Source organism: Mercenaria mercenaria, chromosome 18, assembly GCF_021730395.1.
Source record: "Mercenaria mercenaria strain notata chromosome 18, MADL_Memer_1, whole genome shotgun sequence".
Lineage (NCBI taxonomy): Eukaryota > Metazoa > Mollusca > Bivalvia > Venerida > Veneridae > Mercenaria > Mercenaria mercenaria.
In genome coordinates this window covers 2,373,013-2,395,908 of record NC_069378.1, presented here as the reverse complement: position 1 = coordinate 2,395,908, position 22,896 = coordinate 2,373,013, and the positions used below count along the sequence as shown (strand labels likewise).

At 33.6% G+C, this 22,896-nt stretch overlaps 2 protein-coding genes across 7 annotated transcripts in view; both read right to left on the bottom strand.

The window, feature by feature from the left end:
• LOC123538736 (uncharacterized) overlaps positions 1-22,896 on the bottom strand; it is a 63,302-nt gene that overhangs the window by 5,608 nt on the left and 34,798 nt on the right. The window contains exons 2-3 of one of the 3 annotated variants that reach the window (XM_045323033.2): positions 6,318-6,389; positions 4,463-4,584 (exon numbers count right to left, since the gene is read on the bottom strand). In XM_045323033.2, coding sequence (XP_045178968.2) covers positions 4,463-4,573 — 111 coding nt within the window. In that variant the 5' untranslated portion in view covers positions 4,574-4,584; positions 6,318-6,389. Of the gene's footprint in view, positions 1-4,462; positions 4,585-6,317; positions 6,390-22,896 lie in introns of those variants that run through there. The other 2 variants (XM_045323034.2, XM_053529441.1) reach the window with 2 other exon arrangements.
• Positions 11,308-21,949, bottom strand: LOC128545887 (uncharacterized). Of its 4 annotated transcripts, none has more exons than XM_045322288.2 (5): positions 21,541-21,949; positions 20,447-20,523; positions 19,165-19,283; positions 15,956-16,040; positions 11,308-15,512 (listed from the first exon to the last, which is right to left on the bottom strand). In XM_045322288.2, exons 3-5 carry the CDS (start codon positions 19,273-19,275, stop codon positions 13,702-13,704), a joined length of 2,007 nt encoding a protein of 668 aa, XP_045178223.2. In that variant the 5' UTR covers positions 19,276-19,283; positions 20,447-20,523; positions 21,541-21,949; the 3' UTR covers positions 11,308-13,701. The 4 variants fall into 4 exon arrangements, with proteins under 4 accessions (XP_045178223.2, XP_045178222.2, XP_045178221.2 ...); XM_045322287.2 differs by having other exon boundaries at positions 20,455-20,523; XM_045322286.2 differs by lacking the exon at positions 20,447-20,523 and having other exon boundaries at positions 21,541-21,948.

The window sequence follows — 22,896 nt, the reverse complement described above, 5'->3', positions numbered from 1 at the left end:
GAAAGATGAGATGGACAAATTCATTACAGATATTTAGCAGGTTAAGGGTTAAGAGCGCAGCTTGTTGCATTTCGTTCTTGTTACACAGAGAATAAAAACCTAAGATCATGCACTAGATTTTGTGATAAAAAGCTTTACTGTCCAGTTTACATGTCATGTTGATTTTATTTTAGCTCGCCAATTATGACTAATGTCACTCTATTGAACATGCTTTCAGGTCATATTATAGCACTAAGTCTTGTTCAGTAATTCTTTTCTTCTACACATTCTACACATGTGTATCGGACAATTCTGTAAAGAGCGCAACGTGTGCCGAGTGCGACCGATTAAATCGAGTGCAGTCTTGGCATTTTTATTTTATTTTCATTTTTACTTCAAAAATTACTAAATAGTGCAGATAAACACGCAGCTATTTTTTTTTTTTAACTAATAAGCATTTCTTTTCCTACGATGCGATGTAATCTGATTGTCGGTAAAAAATGCAAAGTGATGTGGTCACTATTATTATACCTCCATCTAAGTCTGATTACCACATCAAGTCTTCCAGGTTTCAAGTGGGTTAATTCAGGTTGCCTTGATGCTGTTTATTCCGATCTTTCCATGTTTGACGCCGAGAATTGTCGAAGTCAGACAAGCTTACGATAGGAAAATTATAGTTATGATTTTAAACAAACGAAAGCACATGTGATTCTGATTAAATGCATATCATGGTCAGATGGTGCGATCGTTAAGAATTATTTTGTGACAGGCAGATATAAGCAAGATCGCCTTTTACAAACGCTGTGAACATAGAGGTGCAATTTTACTATCACAGTTTTAGATCAAAAACCCTTTTGAGACACATAAGTTCCATAGAATCTATTTTGTATTTACGACATAATCTGTAAAAAACCAGAACAAAGGATCGACATTGATTAGAATTTCATTGGAAAAGTTTTCAATATGAAAAAAATATACATTATTTCATAGAAATCCGTCAAATTAATACTGAATGCAGAAGACATGTGGTATGCGATGTCATGAATACTTAAGTCAAACAAACGAAAAAAGTAGAGATAAAACTAAGCTGTCAGCCGATTCCATCGCCCTTAATCAACTTGAGAGTTTTATGCCGACTTCTGTCGTGTGATTTCTAGAATCCGAATTGTTATACCCATCCATCGTTTGACTGCTCCCGTAGTCGAGTGGTTAGCCGTTGTCTTGAAATCACTGTAAACTCTCACTGACTGGGGTGGGGCACGGATTCGAGCCTTCCTACCGATTATATTTCTTTATGTGCAGAAAGTTTGCAGTTTCTTACTGAGACAAGAGTCTAGTACTGGTTCTTCCCAGGAGCGATGCTTAATTAAGTAAACTAACCACCCCCACCCGACATCAAAGAAGAACTGTTGAAATCTGGCGTTAAACCCAAGAAAATAAATTTCCATCGTGAGCAAGTTCCTTGGCAAGGATACTTACTTAGTCATGAATCCTCATCATCAAGTTTCAATTTGCTATTAAAGCCAATTGAAGGAGCCCAGCACTTAAGGTTTTTAACATGTACAACGGCTACATGACCGGAAGTTCAATCGTTGATAAGTAGGACCTAAATACATGTTCAATGTACGAAAAAAAAAGATTCCAGTTAATTCAAACATGTCTTCAGAATCGCATGTTGCTGTATTACCAAACACACAGAAATGCTTAGAGCTATTACCTTTATAACTTGAGTAATGCATGTAAACAGGGTATTTATGTTTAAACTAAATATATATTTTTAATGTGAAAAGTGATGCCCATCAGGCTTTGATTTACTATTGTAAACTTAGATCCCTGACCAAGCGATAAAAATACACACTATTTTTTATCGACTTGTCACAAGGAAATCGATGTACATCGGTGACAGGAAAAAAAATACTTATAATGTATACATTTTTTTGTACGTGAAATGATCGGGAGAATGCGACGTTAATCAAGTTCAGTTTTACAGACAAAATGTAATCGGTCCGAGTGCACGTAAAAAATGTTTGTTTTGAAACTGAGTCTGAGATACGGCTAAAAACTGTAATATCGTCCATTTTAAAAACCATAAATACATATATCACAGACTTTTCAGTTTAACTTGGATCGCGTCTTGGGCGGAGTTTATGTAAAGGACGGTTACAACATTAGCCACTCACGATAAGAAAATCGATATCAGTCAGTAGCTAAATGTGTATGATGCAAACACTGAATCGGCGCGCTATTCTGAAAATGGCAGTATTTCCTTAAACATTTCTATATAAGTATTATGACTATTTTAGAAAAAAATCTTGATTGAAACAAATTGTAACGTAATTGATTGTTATTGCTTATTTAAAAGTTATAGCCAGTTTCATTTATAGCTGTATATGAAATTACGGTACAAAAGTATGAAATATATTAATTTCAGTTGCCTAAACATGTTTAGGGACAATACTATTCGGTGTTGATAATAAAAATGTTCATGTGTATTTTAACACACTAGGTTGATCTGTTGATAGATAATAACTTATTATTAAAGGAATCATGCGAGTCAAACGTGTTTAGATATCATATACGTGCACTGAGATTGAGTATCAGTAAAATTATAAGATCTTCTGATATTAAAACAAAATCAGTATGTAGACAACAAATCATGCGAACAATATGTGCATTATATATATTTGTGACCTGTCATGTCTATTTCATCTCAGATTTGTTTACAATACAATCGTTCACTTGTGGCAGTGTACTACATTATATTTAACTGCAAATGTCCTTTTCGACACTTTCTGTTTACACTGATTATTTTCAGTATTCGTTTATAGTTGGTATGTTAAATACGTTCTAAAGCAAAGGGAGAGTAATCTTCGTTTGAATCCTATCATTAAAGGCACTGACCTCCAGATTTGGCTAAAAATAATTTGTCTTTCAAATTGAAGTTTGGTCATATAATGAACATCAGAATATGGGTTTTTGTTTCTAAAATATTTAAATATTTCCAGATCAAGAAAAAAAGATTACTGCGTCGGGAAATCGAACCCCGGACCGCCGCGGCATTAAAGACATTTTCCCGTCGTCGTAACTTATTGCACTAAAGCGGAATTAGTGATTTATGACTTCGAATATAGATGTTTATAATCGTGACAGTTTACCTGGAGTAAAGCGTTACAAACGCTTTTCGATTTTCATCGTAAAAAGTAGTAAAGATAACAAATTCTCATGTGTTTCCGTAACATAGCTTGTCAGTAATTAAGTAATAAAGCCTTCCTAAGGATGTCGGAACGAATTTTTTCTAACGTTAAGAATTTTTCCATACTCTTTGAGCTTGAAGAACATTAGCTTCCAAGACAAATAAGAAAAGAAAAAAACACAGGTCACCGAACTTGTTTTAATTTTATAGGGCATTTTCTACACCTACTGTTTAAGCATTTCTGAAATTTAGTAAAATTGAAAAAATGGTGGTACTTTATAAAACATATAATATCCCACTTAATGTTATAGGGATTTCAGGTCTTACAGGTTAATATGAATACAAGGTGATGTCAGTATTATATAAACATAAATCTCTTTCATTTTTAAATGTTGACATAATTACCCCACCCACTCACTTTATTTTTTAATGGAAAAAACGTATTTAGATCTACAAAAACAATCTGACGTTAAGATTTTCAAAATATTTTGCAGCTTTAATGACACACAAAAATGCTTAAAAAGGGAAAGAAAAAAGTTGGGGTCACCGTGCATCTAAGCGATTTATTAAGAAAAACTGTTAAAAACTGGTGAATTTTGATATTTTTTGTTCTTTTTGTTTTAACGTATATTTTCTAGAGAATATAAAGTGCTATCTTGAATTGTTTTTATTTCAATTATAGCTTATCATTATATGTAACAGTCAGAAAAATATCAAAACCAAACCTGATCTACTTTAATAGATATTTGAAACTACCTACCCCTAACCCATTGTAAATCTTACGTCCATTTTAGGCAAATGCCAGCCAAAAATAAGGCTGAATTTTGTTTAGCAAAAAGTAGAATCTATTTGGTAAAATGTTACATTATTAGCCATACTTTAATCATTTAACATTAATTTTTGGCAAGACTTTTGTTAGAAAGCAATATTCGAAGAAACATTTTTCACAATGGCGGATATCTTTAAAAAACGCTCGTACATCCTTAAGAAAAATAGCATTTATTTCCAGACATCTAAAACAATATTTTTTGTTGTCGAACGAGCTGGATGCCACTCCCTTTAATGCTTAAAGAGGTTGAGCTAAGTGAAACATGTTTGTTGAGATAATGTTCAGGCCAAGTGGCAAACAACAATAAATATAAATAGCATTCATTAACATTAGCTCACTAATATGGTTGAAAGCTTTGATTCGAAAAGGATAGGTAAACCAAAGATATATTTGCAAAGATACAATTGGTAATAATAACATTTATAATTGTTTGAACCAATAATTGGATATATAATACGTACCCACAGTCCTCTTTTCACTGTCATGTCGCACAGGTCTGACTGTTCCTCCACTTGCTGCACAAGGTATTTAAAGTTGGATTCTGGGTTCTTGTTTCTGTCTTCAACCTCCATCGTATGAACTACTGAAACACATAATCTTGAAATGTATCTTACCATTAAAGTGAAAGTACTTGTGCGTACCAGTAAGTGTACAAAAGCATCAACTTGACCGTTTCCAACAACTCATGTACAATTTCACACCATCCTTCAGGTTAAGATGCAGTTAAGTATAAACGTTAAAGGCTATAGAATTTGAAGAGAAATATATGTAATGGCATCATTATATGCGTTTTGCAGAACGTTCTTTTATCCATTGTTAAATTTGTGTTACTACAAATGTACTAGTAAGTGGATTTCAAATTTAGTCAAAACTGTCCGAAAACTTTTCCCACCATCTCTCTAATTCTTTGCATCGTGTATTTGATTCAAGCAAATCTACCACTTTTGCAAAATAATTATATCGTTGCCGAAACACTTTCTTAGCAAATTCTCTTAATTTTTCCGATACCCATGTGCCGGTAGAATAACGCTCACATTAAAGGGCGTTATTAACGTTGTAAAAGAAATACATTTACTCTATAAATTCGTTCAGATGAGTTAAATTGATATATCGTTTTAAAATGACCAATCTTTGGCATGATTTATCAATTCTTATTTCTTATATATTCAGAAACATACAAAAACAAAATCGCAGGATTTATAATGTAATTCAAATTTCTTGTGACTGATACAGTCCCGATCCAAAACCAAATGCACTGGTCAATGAATAATACCATATTATTTGGTTAGAACTTTATAAACTATTTTTTTCATAGATATAAAAATGTTGATCAGAAAATTGAATTATCTTAAAGAATGGAAAACCAAATATTGAAATGTTGGAGACAGTTTGGTATGGGTATTTTGTGGTATGAGTGGTCAGTTATGTAATAAAGTATATAGTTTAATTCATGTAAAAGTATTTCTCTTGCTGAGATACAAAATACTTTTACTTTCTTTGCAGTCATTTTTCTAGGTAACACGAATATCAGTCCATCTTCTTAATTTGCTACAATTCACTGACCAATGTACTAGGGTCAAATCAGGTCAGATTCGATCACAAGCAAAAAAGGCATATTGTACTTCCTACTATTTATTTTTCCTATGCTTCAAATAAAACAATTAAGAAACAAAAAAACTTGTAACATATTGGCCATTTCAAAATGATTTATCACTTTAACTAATCTAATTTAATTACTAAAGCACACGCATGTTTCTTTTGCAAAACGATGATATTTGTGCTTCAACGAGATCATATCTTAACCCATATAGAGACGTACGTGAAAAATATTTAGAAATGAAGCTGTGTATTGTTTTAAACAGACCTGTACACTACAGTCTTGGTTTAATAAAGGCCTGGTTTTAACTCGAGTACTGTGAATGATAGTGAGGTCATTATTTAAACTTTATCACAGGAATTTTGGATAACATGAAACATACCAATCCTTTATTAATACTATTGTTTAAATAAAGGAAGAATATCTGTTTTAGTGTTATTTGTTTGTTATTATATACACAATACTCCTGCACAAATACTTGATGTATATATGTATATTTCTTACTGTCCTCATTCGAACGATATATGTCATACAGGACTGATATAGGTCCGAATATTAAGATTTTTTAACTGTCGAAGTAAAATTTATCTAATATGTGCCAGTTGTTTAATCTAATGAAAACTGTAGATAAAAATAAACAATTTATTACAACTTTTCATTTTGAAACAAAAAGTAATAAAATATGTATTGTGAGATAACGATATAATTATATTACTTACCTCTTAAATCAGTGATTTATTTAATAAAATCCGTCACAGTTCACTCAAAATTTGTGAAGTTGACAAAACAGATGCAATTTCACATTAAACCACGTCAGACACATTCTCTAAATTGTATTCATAATCCTTTTCGAAAAAAAAAATAATACAGGAAGTATTAATGCCTTAGACGGTCAAGATCGATAGAAGTTTATAAAATAAAGGTGTAGCGCTATTTTCACAGATTAACTCATTTCCACCGATTAGATACTTTAGATATTTACTATATACCCTTTTGATGAGCACCCCTTTAATGGTGTTACATGAACTGTACATTTTAAAATATACTAGATATAATAGATATTTTGAAACATTATACGCTAATTACTCTGTCAATGTTGCTTCAGCGAAGTATATGTATATCTGCAATAGGATAGAGGACTTCAAAAATGGGAGTTTTATCAACATATAATTTTCAAGTTAAAAATATCGCTCATAAAATGACATATATAGATCACGATTCTTCCATTCACACCGTCAGAGTGAGGTTATACTATCTGTGATGAAAGACTTATTCGTCACTTACTCGGAACCAGCTTCTTGCTAGAAGTAAGTTATTATTGATATAAGGAGACTGGTTTTGGTTAAATTATCTATACCCATACTACTGCTGAAACGTATACTATGATAGCAAACACTATGATCGCAAGAGACAGGCACATATAACCGTTATTAAAATTTTATAGAATCAATTTATTGCATTAATGCAATGGTGAAAACTTAATTATAGAGAATACGTAATATGGTATAATTGATAGTCAAACAGAAAATATGTACACAGATTCATGAATATTATTCGTACGTTACAAAAACGACCGTGTCTTAATATAACAACTTCGGATATGCTTGTTGATGCTTATGTACAATCCTTGACCGCTATGTATTGTTTTTAATTTGGAAATTTGGAAAAGGAGAAAATATATTAAGTTTGCTGTCTTTCTGTTGGTACGGTTATAAGTCTGTTTTAGCATTGAAAATATCATTCTTTGTGCTTAAATTTATTGATTTGAGTACCAATGAATCAATAAATGCTGGTTTCATTTCTGTGCTAAGTACACTGAATCATTACTTTTCGTTCAATGGTTATATACAAACATATATCAAACTATATCTACATAATTGTTTCTGACCACTTCCACGATGCTTTCAATTTATCTTAAAAATCTGATTAATATCAGTCTAATATTTAAAAAGTCTATAAGATATTTTCAAAGAATAGAACACTACTTGGCAAAATAATAACATGCTCGTTTTGATTGAGTCTGTTCATGGGAAATTATGAAATATGTAACACCCCTCTCCCTTCCTGCCTTCCCCCTTTCCCCAACTTTCGTTCCTATCTGTTATACAGTTACATTTGACTGGCTTCTTGATCCCAAAGGACCAAATATATATCAATTCTATTACCTATCTGAGATTACAATTAACGAAATGGGGAATAACAAGACATTAATACAATCCATGCTTATAATAAACAATGTGGCAATTATGCTTAGATTGTCACGTATTATTCCTTAATCAATAAATTAAAAAATGCGATTAGACGTAAGCTAGCGGCTAAAATTCAGAAAACATCGCATTTGGTAAAGGCTGCCAATCAGATTGTCAACTTGTCATGAATCTCGTTTACAGTTTAAGTTAACAGGTAAAGTCAAATAAACTTCGAAGTGTGCAGCAATGTTACTTGATTGCGATAAACCACCTTTAAAACAGAACACGCATGTGATATGATATGTGTACTAAATCCAGCTTTATCAGTAGACGTTAAAAATAAAGTCGAATCATACTGTCGTCATCATTTTATTATTGTTGTTATGATTATCACATTAGTAATATCGTTATATGTTCCATGATTGCTAATAGCCGTATCATATTTCATTTTCGGAGGATAAGGGACACAATTTGTTTTCCTCCTAAATCCTACAAAAAAAGCAGAGTGAGTGGAATTTGTCTTGGAACTTGCTTAGCCATGCCCTTAAAACGTAGGCTGTTAGTGCTCTGACTTCAGACAAGTTGTTGAGTACATTGGTGTAAATATTCCTTAGATTGACCCTAATTGTAAGTTTTTCTTGATATGATCTGGTATTTTGTCACTAATGTAAGAGCCTTTCTCAGTGGGGAGTGATTTTATTTACACTGTGTTTTCTAACTTGTTGAAAATAGGGTAAGTACAAGGTTGGCATGCCCTTAACGCGTTTAAACCCCTAGTTTCCTCTATATAGGTTACTGACCGTTCTAAGGCAGTGCCCCTATTTTCAGCTTGTTTTAAGTCCGTCTGACATGTATTTTGTGTTGCGCATGTTGTCTTGTTTTTTGTTGGCGTTTCTTTCCTCCTTCTCCCCACTACCCCAATCGCCCCTCCCCTCCTTTCCCCTCGCATTTGCGCTCCCTTGCATTTGCACTCCCTCTCCTTTTACTATAATAAGTTATCGTGCCCACCATAATTTTGGCTACCGGTGCCATACTGTTGTTTTTCCTGCTTGTGTGTGTGGGTGTGTGTGTGTGGGTGTCTTGGTCGATGCTCAATAGTGTTGTTTTGTCTGTTTGTTTATCTGTGTATGTTAGTTGTGCGTGTGTGTGTTTGTCTTTTGCACGTGGGTGTCTGGGCTGCTAAGATTTACGTTATAGGGTTACTGCTTTTAAGGAACGTTGCTTTTCCTTTTGAATATTCATCCTTGCTCCACTTCCACCTACACTTTTTTCTACCCCTTACCCCAACACCACCACATACCTTTTTCTGTATTTTGCATTTAATTGAAATGTACTTGACTGTTTGATTTTTGAAGCAACCCGTCTACCATAATTTTCCGTTACAGCTTCTTTTTGTTGTTGGCTAACTTTACGATGCATGTCTCTATGTCTGTGTTTAGGGTGCTCTGTGCTTTGGGGAAATATACTCTTACCTTTTATCCTTTAGTAAGTTTACAATTTATGGTACGTTAACAATATTTGATATTATATATACTGAACAGCAAAAGAAACTATCCAGATGTATTACTGGGGTATCTTTCGATAAAAAACTTAAATTTACAAATTTGACTTGTTTTCTTCATACCACATTACACTTGAAGAACTTCACGTGTTAATTTTAAAAAATCGACCAACCGTTAAATCAGTACTTCCACAATAGCCGTTTTGCACGAACTTTACGTGCGCGTGTAATAAACGATTTTCTTTGTGAAATTTATTCTCGTTGGAAACATTGATGATTGACTCACTTGAAAAACAGCATAAAGTTAAAAAATATTGATTGCATGGCACGACTGAATCAAATTCAGCGCGAGAGCGCAATAAGGATGTCACAATGCAACTGACGCGCAGAAGATATAGCCAGAATTTTGTGTTATTGTGGGACTACTAACTGCATGGTTGTTCGATTTTTTAGCTCAAATGAGCAATGCTCAGGTGAGTTTTTCTGATCGCTCGATGTCCGGCGTCTGTCGTCTGTCTGCCAACATTTAGCTTGTGTATGCGATAGAGGCTTTATTTTTCAACTGATCTTCATGAAATTTGGTCAGAATGATTACTTTAGTAAAATCTAGGTCGAGTTTTAAAATGGGTCATCTGGGGTCGAAAAGTAGGTCACTAGGTCAAATAAAAGAAAACCTTGTGTATAAGATAAAGGCTGTATTTTTCGATTAATCTTCATGAATTTTGGTCAGATTGATTGCCTTGATCAAATCTAGGCCGAGTTCGAAAATGGGTAATCTGGGGTCAAAAAGTAGGTCACTAGGTCAAATCAAGGGGAAAACTTGTGTATGCAGTAGAGGCTGTATTTTTCAACTGATCTTCATGAAATTTAGTCAGAATAATAACCTTAATAAAGTCTAGGCCGAGTTTGAAAATGGGTCATCTGGGATCAAAAACTAGGTCACTAGTTCAAATCAAATGAAAACCTTGTGTATGCGATAGAGGCTGTATTTTGCAATAAATCTTCATGAATTTTGGTCAAAATGATTGCCATGATGAAATCTAGGTCAAGTTTGAATATGAGTCATCTGGGGTTAAGAGGTAGGTCACAAGGTTAAATCAAAGGGAAAGCTTGTGTATGCGATAGAGGCTGTATTTTTCAATAAATCTTCATGCATTTTGGTCAGAATGGTTGTCTTGATGAAATCTAGGCCGAGTTTGAAAATGGGTCAAAAGTAGGTCAGTAGGTCAAATCAAAGAAAAACATTGTGATTGTGATAGAGGCTGTATTTTTCAATTGATTTTTATGAAATTTTGTCAGAATGATTGCCTCTATAAAATCTAGGTCAAGTGCCAATATGGGTCATCTGAGATTAAAAAGTAGGTCACTAGGTCAAATCAAAGGAAAACATTGTGTATGCGATAGAGGCTGTATTTTTCAACTGATCTTCCTTAAATTAAGTCTGAATGATTGTCTTGATGAAATCTAGACAGAATTTGAATATGGGTCATCTGGAGTCAAAAAGTAGGTCACTAGGTAAAATCAAAGAAAAACATCGTGTTTGCCATAGAGGCTGTATTTTTCAACTGATCTTCATGAAATTTTTTCAGAATGATAACCTTGATTAAATCTAGTTTAAGTTCAAATATGGGTTATCTGGGTTCAAAAACTAGGTCACTAGGTCAAATCAAGGAAAAACCTCGTGTATGCAATAGGGACTGCATTCTACACTTGATTTTCATAAATTTCGGTCAGAATGGTTGCCTTGATGAAATCTAGGTCAAGAGCAAATATGGATAGTCTGGGATAAAAAGCTAAGTCACTAGGTCAAATTAAATATACTTGTTTATACTTAAGATTTTTGCTCCAATTTTAATAATAATTGGTCAGAATATTTTTTTCCATGACATCACTAGGTCAAACATATTTACACAGTTATGGTGTATTTCTCAGGTGAGCGACCTAGGGCCATATTGGCCCTCTTGTTTAAATTTAACACGTGAAGTTCTTCAAGTGTAATGTGGTAGGAAAAAAAACCAGTCAATTTATTATTTCTTTTATTATCACAAATATCCCAGTTATACATTTGGATAGTTTTTTTGCTGTTCAGAATATAATAGATAGTTTTATACACGTGATTTTGAAAATGAAATCTGCAAACCTTTTAAGGCGGCTTGTTTTATAAATAGTTATTATGACTAGGTACTGGAAGAAAATGTAATCTTAGTTCCAAAAGATAAAAGGTAAGGGTAGATTTCAAAAAGCTCCACAAATACAGGCAGAAAAAAAGCCGTAACGGAATATATTATAGACGGGTTGCTTCAAAAATCGAACAAATACATTTCAATTGTATGCAAAATATAGCAAAAGAGGAGGTAGGAGTAGAAAAGGGGGTGTTGAAAGGGTAATGGAATGCTACGTTCCTTAATCACAGTTACCCTACAACGTAAACCACAGCAGCGTAGGTACTCATGTACAGAAGACAAAACACAAACACACACATAACTAACTTACATAGATGAACAGACAAGTAACATATAATAACACTGTAGGGCACTGCCCAAGTCAAACAGAAAAAATAAACAAATTAAAACCAAAGTTTTACCATTCATGCACAATAAATGAACGACCATTTGTCGATGTGAAACTTGGGTTGATTCTCATTTTACCAACGGCAATGCAAAACAGATAACATTAGAATATCAATTTATTACCTACCTACCTATCTACTAAGAGAACAATAACATATTTTTTTTTATAAAATTAACATTTAGGTATAATTCAATTGTGGATTTGATATAATTTGAATTTATATTCTTATGCAGACTGCTGTTTTCTGTATAGAAAGCCTTCTAACTCAGCAATATTTTTTGTTTGTTTTGTTTGTTTTGGGTTTGACGCCGTTTTTCAACAGTATTTCAGTCATGTAACGGCGAGCAGTTAACCTAACCAGTGTTCCTGGATTCTGTACCAGTACAAACCTGTTCTCCGCAAGTAACTGCCAACTTCCCCACATGAATTATCAGAGGTGGAGGACTAATGATTTCAGACATAATGTCGTTTATCAAATAGTCACGGAGAACATACGCCCCGCCCGAGGATCGAACTCGCGACCCCGCGGTCCGTAAACCAACGCTCTTACCTACTGAGCTAAGCGGGCGGGCTTCAGCAATATTTACGGACAGTTTTACAAAGAGTTTGAAGCTGATGCATTGAGCATGCAATGTTACTAAAATAAAACAATGTCAGATTTCACGAACGCATGCCATTCATCATACTGAATACAGAAATGTTGCAGAATGGTGAAAAAAAGAACATTCTCAACTCCCTGTTATTTAACATTCTTTTAGTAAGTGATAATAAAACACGATTGTGATAAATCACAAAATACACGTTACATAAATGTGACGCAATATATAACAAGACATAATATTTGCTAATCTTCAAATAATAAAAAGGCTTAACCATATTTTGAAAATGTTAGATAATTATGAGAAAATATTGCATATTCTATATCTCGAATTGATAATAGAAATTCGCTGCGTTTTAACGTTATATTTTAGCAAAACACCTGCACAGAATCTTACTAACTTCATCGGTATAATATTGGTCCTCCGTGACCGAGTGGTTAATAACAGTGACCACAAATTACTTGCACCTCACCGATGAAGGTTCGAGTCTCAGTCGAGGCGTTGAATTCTTCGTGTGAGAAAGCCATCCAGCTGGCTTACGGAAGGTTGGTGGTTCTACCTGAGTGCTGGAAAGTCGCCATATGAACTATAAATGTGTCTGTTCGACGTTAACTGATTCAGGCATATACATATACCCTTATCTTAAGCTGCCGTCTAATCCATTATTTAAAGTTCCAGTCGACAACTGATTAGGAAACTGATAACCGATTGATGCAAGAAGTGTGAAAGACAAAAACGTAACACATGCATGTACGGTGGCACAGAGGTGACATAGATGTTTTTAATTAATACGTGCGCATGTAATTAATAATACGCATACACGTACTAGTACAAAAGAAACATCAGCACACATATTAGTACGTGCACACGTACTAGTATGAAAAAAGACATTTTCGCATGTATAAACTAATACGTGCACACGTAATAGCTATTACGTGCGCACGTATTACTTTATACGTGTGAAGATGTTTTTTATAACAATACGTACGTATTGTTTAAAACTTACATGTACGCTGATGTTTTTATACCAATACGTACACAGATGTTTTTGAAACTAATACGTGCGCACGTAATAAGTTCTACGTGTGCAGATGTTTCTTAAAGTTATACGTGCGCACGTATTATCTATTAGTGTCTTCCTAATATAACAGTTCTACTTCTTTCTTCATTTTTATACAAAACAACGTCACAGACGTACATTGTAATAAAAGGTAAAATAGATAAATTGCACAAATATTGAGCATTAAAATTCACCATCATACGAATCAACTAATCTTAGAAATTTGCAATGCGGACATGCAATGTCACATCGTAGCTTACTTTTTGATAAAGGAACCATGAACATATTTCTACCAAGCCTAAGTTTGTTTATTACTTCTTTTTCTTTTGGTACTGACAATTTCTTCCAATTTATGTCGAGAGACAGTGGAGGTTGACATACTGACAACTCTTCATGCGAAACATACTGAAGCTCAATATTATCGTCCTTGTTTCTGCGTATAATTCTTACCCAGATACCGCTGAGATAATGGTACTGAACAAACCAAAATCCTTCAGTTTCGAGTTTTATTTCTTCAACCTTATGGTTCTTAGAGAAAAAAGGCACTGCTAGTTTTGAAAGACAGTAGCAACGTTTATCGTTATAAATAAAAAATCCTTTGTCGGTCTGAACGATTTTGTAGTCCTCGTCTGGCACTAGTTGGATCATTTCCGTCTTAAGGTTTTCAAGATCGAAAATGATCACACGTGTCCTAGATTTCGTAAGCAAAGGAATGACACGAAGCCTGTTTAAACATACTTGTGATATTGTTTCATTTCCCAAAACAATTAGTAGAGACATTTCAATATTATCTTCTAATACGTGTCCAAGATAAACCTCTGTATAACTGACCAGACCATTATTTCCGCTGCCAGATTCTGATGATCTTGACAATAATGACTTCAAATTTCTTCCATTTTCGAATAAGATACTTGGAACAGTATCAGTATCATAATCAATCGTAATGCTTTCTTCCTCACGATTAGGACCACGAAGACTAAATACTTCAATGTCAGTGCCAGGAAATGAAGGGTCAGGAGAAGCCTGGTCTATTTCTGAGGCACTCTGTGGACTGTCAAAGATTTGATGTACAAAAACCTTTTTGTTTACAGTAGCAACCACTGTATCATCAGTGAAACTTACGTTTGTAAGCTCTTCCTCCACAATATTTCCACTCAGGATGTCCTCATCTATTAGCGTCAGTGTGTATGTATGTATTTGATCAGTTTCCATATTTACAGTAGACACTTCAGGAGACGGGTATCCTAGATCCAAATCCTCTGTGAAATATATTTCAGGAATAGTATTTCTTATTCCAGCTATTTCAGGATAATCTTCGTCGTAGCGATGACTTTCGAATATATTTGAGTTCAGTTGATACCATCGGTCTTCTTCTATATCTAAACACCAAAAGTTTCCTTTGTCACTACTCATTATTAATATGCTATGGCTGCTCTCTTTAGCGTCTGCTAAGCGGACTATGTTGTATAAATTTATAATTTCATTGAATGGAAATATACACGTAGTATTTTCCCAGAGAGAATATGATACTTCCTGTATATCAATACTCTTGAACAGACCTGTTACATTTTCAATCGACTCACTGGGGTGCATATTGACCCATTTCATCAAAAACGTTAATTTGTCATCCATTGTTACGTACGAAAACTTCCTGTCGCCAAGCAGATACTCGACTGATTCTTTTGAAAGATTCCCTGCGTCTGAATTTTGAAACGTCTCGGGAAGGTGGCTTCCGATGTATTCGATACAAGTTGTCACTTCGAAATTGTACTTAGTAGATAATTGTATCACGTACATACAATTGACTTCATTAAAGTCAAGAGAGTTAAGCCAGTTAATGCAAACGGATTTAAGACCCTTTAACAACAGAAATTCTGCCAGTTCTAGAAGACCTCCTACGTTGTTTATGGTAAAAGGAGGTATAATCCCGTACAGGTACAAGAGTGCCATCTCAAGTACATCAGGTGTGGTGTCAATCTTCATCTCAGCAATGTCTGAAAGATGATGAATATACATCACGTCAATATCAAATTTTCAAATTAGTACGAATAATCTGTTTATTTTTACATGTAAACCGGTTGATTTCTTAATCAGCCAGAGGTTCAATAATAATGCATGTGGACGAATAATGAATAAACCACATTGGGTTTCACTTTCGTTTAGATGACATAGATTTGTTCACTTCCGATGCAGTAATTTCCGTTTCACACGAAGGTTACTATTGATATCAAAGCAAACCCAACTGTTGTTAAAAGAGCCGGTAAGAAGTTGAAACTACGCACGCTAATGTTTTACGGGCTAGGCTCGATCGGTACATGACAGGCAGTGTGCAACGACCCACTCGTGTTGTATCACATTCAGCTTATGAATATGAAGATGCAGTTTCAAATATCTGCTATATAATACACGAATATGCAAAGTTAAAGATTCGTTTTACCTGTCTGTGTTTCAGCGCATTGTCCATTAGTGACAATTTCAAAAAATGGACTAGCAGCAAGTACACATCTGTGAAATTTCTTTTCCTGAAATTATTTGTTTATTAATTATAGAAGGTTTGATGTAGAAAGCTATCATTAGGCCGGTCGGTCCGGTATGAATTATGGACATTGACCGTATGTGTATATTCACATTTGAAATGTACATGTACAAGTTATCAGGTGTTATTCTTTATTTCAAGCATGTCTGAGCAAGAAATGAAACATTAAGTATTGTATGCATGTCATACCCTACTCCTGTAAATAGTCTTCAGCCCATCTGAATATACAAAGTCGCCTAAACTGGCTGTTTACAAGAGTACTTTGTGCCAGAAACATTCGTAGAATTTCTCTGCGATAAGTCAGTTTTTGAAAAAGTTACTTGAGCACGCAATAGAGTAAAAAATCAATTTTTCAGTTTAAATTGCTCCCATTTATCAAATTAAGAAATTGGCATAGTATTTATCCTTTTATGTATAAAACAAATGGAAAGGATACGTCATGTACACAATACCATGTTCAATATTTTATTTCTTGTCTCGTGTCGATAGTTCAATTGAAGAATATGAATAGCACTGGCGATATTATCTAAGACCTATGATAAGTTCGAATTAAATTGATAAAATGTTTACCCAGAATCATACTCGAGACCAAATCTCTATATAACATGATCTCATATTAATATTAATACACACAACACATATCATTTCAAATATAGATAATAAATGCTGATGAGGTATAAAAAAGATTCTAAACAAGTTTATAACAAAGTTTTATCTTCAGATCTTGAATATGAGAGATTGGTGAACAATGCCGTTATGACACTTATGGACAAATAAGTGTTATTAACTGTTTTACAGGAAAGTTTCTTTTCATATGATAAGCGACAAGCGAAATTTAACTTTACTTTCAATGTACTATGAAGGGATCGCTCGTATAAAAAAGAAACATTTTGTTTACTGCAGGTCTAATGTAAAACTTAATCTCTTATAAGTATTTATATCTGATATATTTCATTAACAATGGCATTAAACCCAAAACAAAACAAAAATATTTCATAACACGTCATCTTACAGACTACCGTAAACAGTGTCATCAAATACAATACAATACATGTTAGCAGATCCGCCAATTCTACTTGACACATCTTTGAACGCAAGACTAGATCAATACTTTACCCATATTTGTGCAGTTTTACTTGCCTTTAATAATATTATATCGGTACTTTATTCAATTTATGACACCATCCCAGTTTAAAGTCAACAAAACACAAAATATGGTATTTAATAGTCGAGGCAATGTCATTTAATCGAGTTGAGGGTATTACTAATTTAAAATTTGATTATGCTAACTCATAAACAAAAAAGGTGTAAATTTTCTGCTTATTTATAGTCATACATGTATAACGACAATATTTCATTCCGTCATATGCTTCTTTTCTAGCAATGGATATATTCAGTATATTAACAAATATATTTTCCTAAAATTTGATATATTCTTGCATAAAAACTACTTTTTCCACTGGATCCGCTCATGTATAATCGGGAGAAAAATCGTGTGCAAACAAGGCAATTCACGTGCTGTTAATACATGATTTTTATTTTTCAAATGCTTTGCCAGGGACATATGTATGTATTTTTGCGCACACTGATATTTGGCATCTGCGTCTTGTTTCTTCCATAACAACCTCTTCTTGTAGCATTAAAGATACAATGTAATCCATAGTATGTTTAGCTGTATCAGTTTCCAACCCAAAACGTACTGCCCCCATCAATTAGTATCAGTCGGTATGTTTTTACCTGATTTTTCGCAGAATTCATATAATAAACATTGAAAGCTAGTCATTACCCTTGTACTCATCCGTACTCTAAATGTGTTCGTACTCAAAATAATTCGAATGTAAATTTATAATTCGTAAAATTGTGTTCCTGTTAATCAAAGTTTTAAGTTATATGCAGAATTATGGGTAATATAACGTTTATAATAATTAGAAATAAAAATAAGATGCTCAAAAACCTTCAAATCACGCCTTTGGTAGTGTTGTTGATAGGTGAGCCCTGGTTATTTATATTTAAAACATGTTTACCGTTTTCAAGAACAACCGAATGGTAACTAAAAATGTACCGGGATCGTAAAGTCATCACATATGAAAACAATGCATTAAGTCCTCGTGTAATGTTTTTTTATGCAAGAATAGCGACAATACACGTTTGTTTTATGTATTAACGTCTCCAGAAGCCCTTGGGATATGTTTGTGACCTCGACCTTCGGTCTCGGTTACAAACAATCCCGCGGGCTTCTGCAGACGTTAATACACACAAAAAAGTGTATTATCCCTACAATGTCGTATAAAATGTAAACTGTATAGGGTTAGCCATATTTCTATTTTGCTGAAATTTTGAATGTCACCTGCAGACTATTTAGCTAAATGTTTGAATAATTTAAAAAATGTTTATTCACTATCAGTGCTGACAAACTGTAGAGTAAGGATATTTAAGTGTATACTTTCACAAACAAGAAAAAGTCATAAAGACATTGGCTGACCTCCAATAGATGCCACTCGTAACCGTTCTTACATATAAACTCGATACCTTTCAAACTGGGTTTTGTTTTAGTATTTATTTAGCTTAATACCTTGTGATGCAAATATTTTGTTACTTCATTACGATTTGCATGTTTTATCACCCACAAAAGTAGTTACATATTGTAAATCATTGGGTTTGTTATTAACCCTCCAAGGAAATATGTGATAAATATTCATACTAGTCCTGCATATACCGGTATAGGATCAATAACAAACAAAAGCTTTATTTGTTTTACGATCACAATTTCTTAGTCTAACGTGACATTTAAATTTACCTCCACAGAAATATTTTAATCAATAAAAACACCAGTGTCTTCAGGGATATAAATCAAAAACTATTTTTACGGTTGCTAATAAAATCTTTCCACCACAAAATTAGCATCTTCCAGTATTTTTTGTAGAAGACGAAATCTATAATTTAAACCGCACACATGCGCACGAACCCTTCTCAGATACGCAGGAACCTATTGTCCTATATGCATCTGTAAACAATTCTCTAGGGTAATGGAACTAATGTAAGAACTGACTCTTAATTGTGATACTGTGATGTATTATGTATTGTTTCATAAAACTGAAAGCAAAACTTACCCATATTCCTAATTTTACTGTCACATCACACAAATCAGATTGGTTTTCTACTTGCTGCACAAGGAAGCTGAAGTAGGATTCTGGATTGTGCTTGTTTTCGTCTACCTCCATCGTTTGAACTAATTAAACACAGAATACGGTTATTTTACCTCTATTCACTAAACAGTTTATACTGTCAGAAAAGCAAGTCGCCCCGTTATGAAAATGTCGGTTAAGTAAAATTGGTTTCCACTTTTATCAAATATGTAAACTATTGGTTATAGTATCAGTCTTTGATCTACAATGGGAACTAATTAAAATGGATGTCTTAGATGCATTTATCCATCATCAAATAATTTAACATTTCTTCCACAATCGTTAAAGCATAATGATACAGTACAATGTCACTGTCTCGTGATAAAACAGAACAACCTCTGCCTACTTCGAGGCCTATTTTTGTAATACTGTTATCTATTTCAGAAACTAGTCTAAACGAACTCTACTTTTAACAAAAAGAAAGCAGCCTTGTTGATATGGGCATTCTGTGTTAAAGATCCTCTGCAAGGAATAAAATATCAAAGTCAGTCAAAAACTCTAAAGTTGAAAACACAAAATAGCTGCTGTTTGGTCCCTTTGGGCACATAAAATCAGTATGTCATGCAATAGCGTTTTTAACGTATTTTACAATTAAATGAATAATAAACATAGATTAGCACGTTAGTTTTCATAAAGAATGAAAAATATATCGTACATTTTACCTGAAACATAACAAACAAGGTAAATTCTTAAGTGTGTCAGTGACGTCATCAATACCTAAAATGGCTGTCTCTGTTGTCCGAAATTTTCAGAAACTTCAAACTGTAGTGGCTCTTAATATAAATAATAGTAACATGATTTTTAAAATCCATTCGGCGGTCCTTGATGAATGTACATGTAAGCAGAATTTTATTACCCATGAAACATCAGTATTATTTTCCCGTGTATGCTTCAGTTAAAGTGTTGTTTTTTTTTGACACATTGCTTCATTCATAAGTAAACAGTGGCACTTGCTTAATATATCTAAAAGACTGTAATGTATGCCAAAATACATTATTCAAATTCCTTTCAGTTATTTACTATATGTAATAATAAAGCTCGCACATCAAGACTTGTGGGCAGTTGGAAGGAATTCCTTGCAGAGGATCCTTAACACAGAATGCACATATCAACAAGGCTCTCTTCATTTTCATGAGTAAATTATGAAGTCTGAAACAATGCATGGAAGGACGTCTGGAGGTCTTCCTCTACTATCAAAGAAATTTACCACATGACCTATTTTTGAGTCGGCATGACGTTAATACACCCTTCCTCTCTCTCCTCCATCTCAATCCCTTCCCGAGTCTACAGAAAGAGAGAAAGCAAACACCATATATATGCATTGAGGGATGATTGATGTCTAAATGCAGTTAATCAATACATAAGTATTACTAAAAAATGGAAATTCGTTTAAAATAGGACCGAGCTATTGACATTACCTATATTCCAAATATAGCAAGTCAAGTACATTCCTAAAATTGGTAAAACAATTCATCGAAAAACCAATAGAGGAAGTATAAACGAATAGAGAATTTATATTTTAAGAAAAACGCAGTTTTATCACTAACTTGTTGGTTACTCTAGGTTTAAGTTGTATAGCATCAATTTACTTTGGAAAAATGAATTTCGAGTAAAAATCTTTATTAGGATGCGAGATCCTTGTAGGATGATTCTGTACATGATTTTGAAACTGCTGAATTCTAACGGGCTTTTAGGATAAAATTATCAGATCAGTGTGGGTTTTATATTAAGAAGAACATATATATTTCCTAAACAAATGGCGCTCCATGCTCTTACACCTATGTGTAAAGTATAGATTACTGTTCACTATTGAAAATATCAGTTACGTTGTATAACATACTGTGGTAAAAACTACACCATAAAGCTTAAATACTTTAAAATCCATCTCGCACTCTTTAGCAATGTTCAATATTGGGAATCAGACTTTCTTTCATTAATATCTTGAAGTCAGAATATTTCTTCAAGCAAAACCAAAGTATTTTTTTTCAAGAAATTCACAGCCTCCACTACTCTCTCTGAAACCCACACCCCCACCTCCCCCGTAGCATATCAAATGGTCGGTCCCTAATCAACGGTTAAAAATTTGGATGAAATGGTAATACAGGTAACAAACACATGTAAACATTTTGCTTTTTGATCACGTTAGTGAAGACACGTATTTGGAAATGCGTAGTCAAATTAGAAAATGTATGTAGATATGAAACAAACAAAAAAATCCCTGTAATTACTACACAAACACACTATGGCGATTAAATGTATCTGTGAAATAGAAATGGTGTGACACTTATTTTAAATACTTACCCTTAAAATTATCTGACCACAAAATCCAATAAAACCAATGTATCCTATGTTTTATATTATTGTCTGTCACCTTATTTCAGTATACTTCCCGAAAGTTCTTTTGTTTACCACCGTTAATTCATTACTTATTGACCGAAGAATATCGACTGAATACAGTATTATCAAATGACGCTTAAAATAATGTCGCGTCATACTTTCATAAGTATTTTTAATCAAAATGTCATGTGCTTGTTTTGTCTAATGAAGAGTTGTACTATTTTTATTTTAGAGTGTGAATAATACTGTCGTTGCTATCTTATCTAAAAATAATCTGATTACAAGTAAAGATAAGTGCGTTGACTATTCTAAATTATTTAATTTACCTTAGATCAAAGTCATATAAGCAACACGTTATATAATAACAAGTACTACACAAAATATACAAAAAAATAATTTATAAATCCGGAATGTAACTTTTGACGGTAAGATCGGAGTGCCTTTTTGGCGTCGGAAAAGTTTTCTTAAAAAGGAAGTAAAATGAGTAAATGATGTTAATATTCATGTATTGGTCCGCTAAATAGCTATATTCAAAATAGCATGAACACTACGAATAATCGACAGTAATTGTTATAGCTCTAAATAGCCGAGTCGAGGATATTGATTTACTCCTGTCTGTGTGTGTGTGGGTGTGCGTGTGGGTGTCAAAAATCTTGTCCGCGCTCTAAATCGAACATTTCGCAACTGATCTTTATCAAACTTGAACAAATGTGTTTGCCAATAAGTCCTCGGCAAAGCTCGATAACTAGCCAAATCGGTCCAGGCTCTTCAGATTTATAACCCTTGAAGTACCGAAATTACTTAGGTCTTGGGGTATAAATGACGCATATACATGTGAATAGTAGTATAGGAGTCATTTATGCCCTAGGACCTAATCATATCGGATGACTTGGGACCATTTGACGCTTTAATAAATCCGAGCCTGCCCTTTTCAATCTTTTCGCCTTAGGTGACCCGTGTAGTTTCCAGGTTTTCTATTTTATTAACACAGCCGTGTGACAGCCGTAACATCTTTTTAATTCATGCGACCTATGCACATGTGTGTGCAAGATATAAGAAAATCAAGAATCTTTGAAGACTCTTTTTAAAAACTATTTTATACGCGTGTCTAAGACATTATAATACTAAAAATATTTATTTCTTGGAAATAAAAAAAAACAACATTATGGAACTGTTCATCCAAAGGCGTTTTGTCTGACAAATTAAATAGGTAATACATATGGCATATCCTTTCCACAGCCTTAACGTACTAAAACGTATTAGCGTCTAAGGCACATTCACGCTTCCGTAGAAACAACGTTTATTACATGAAATTTATTT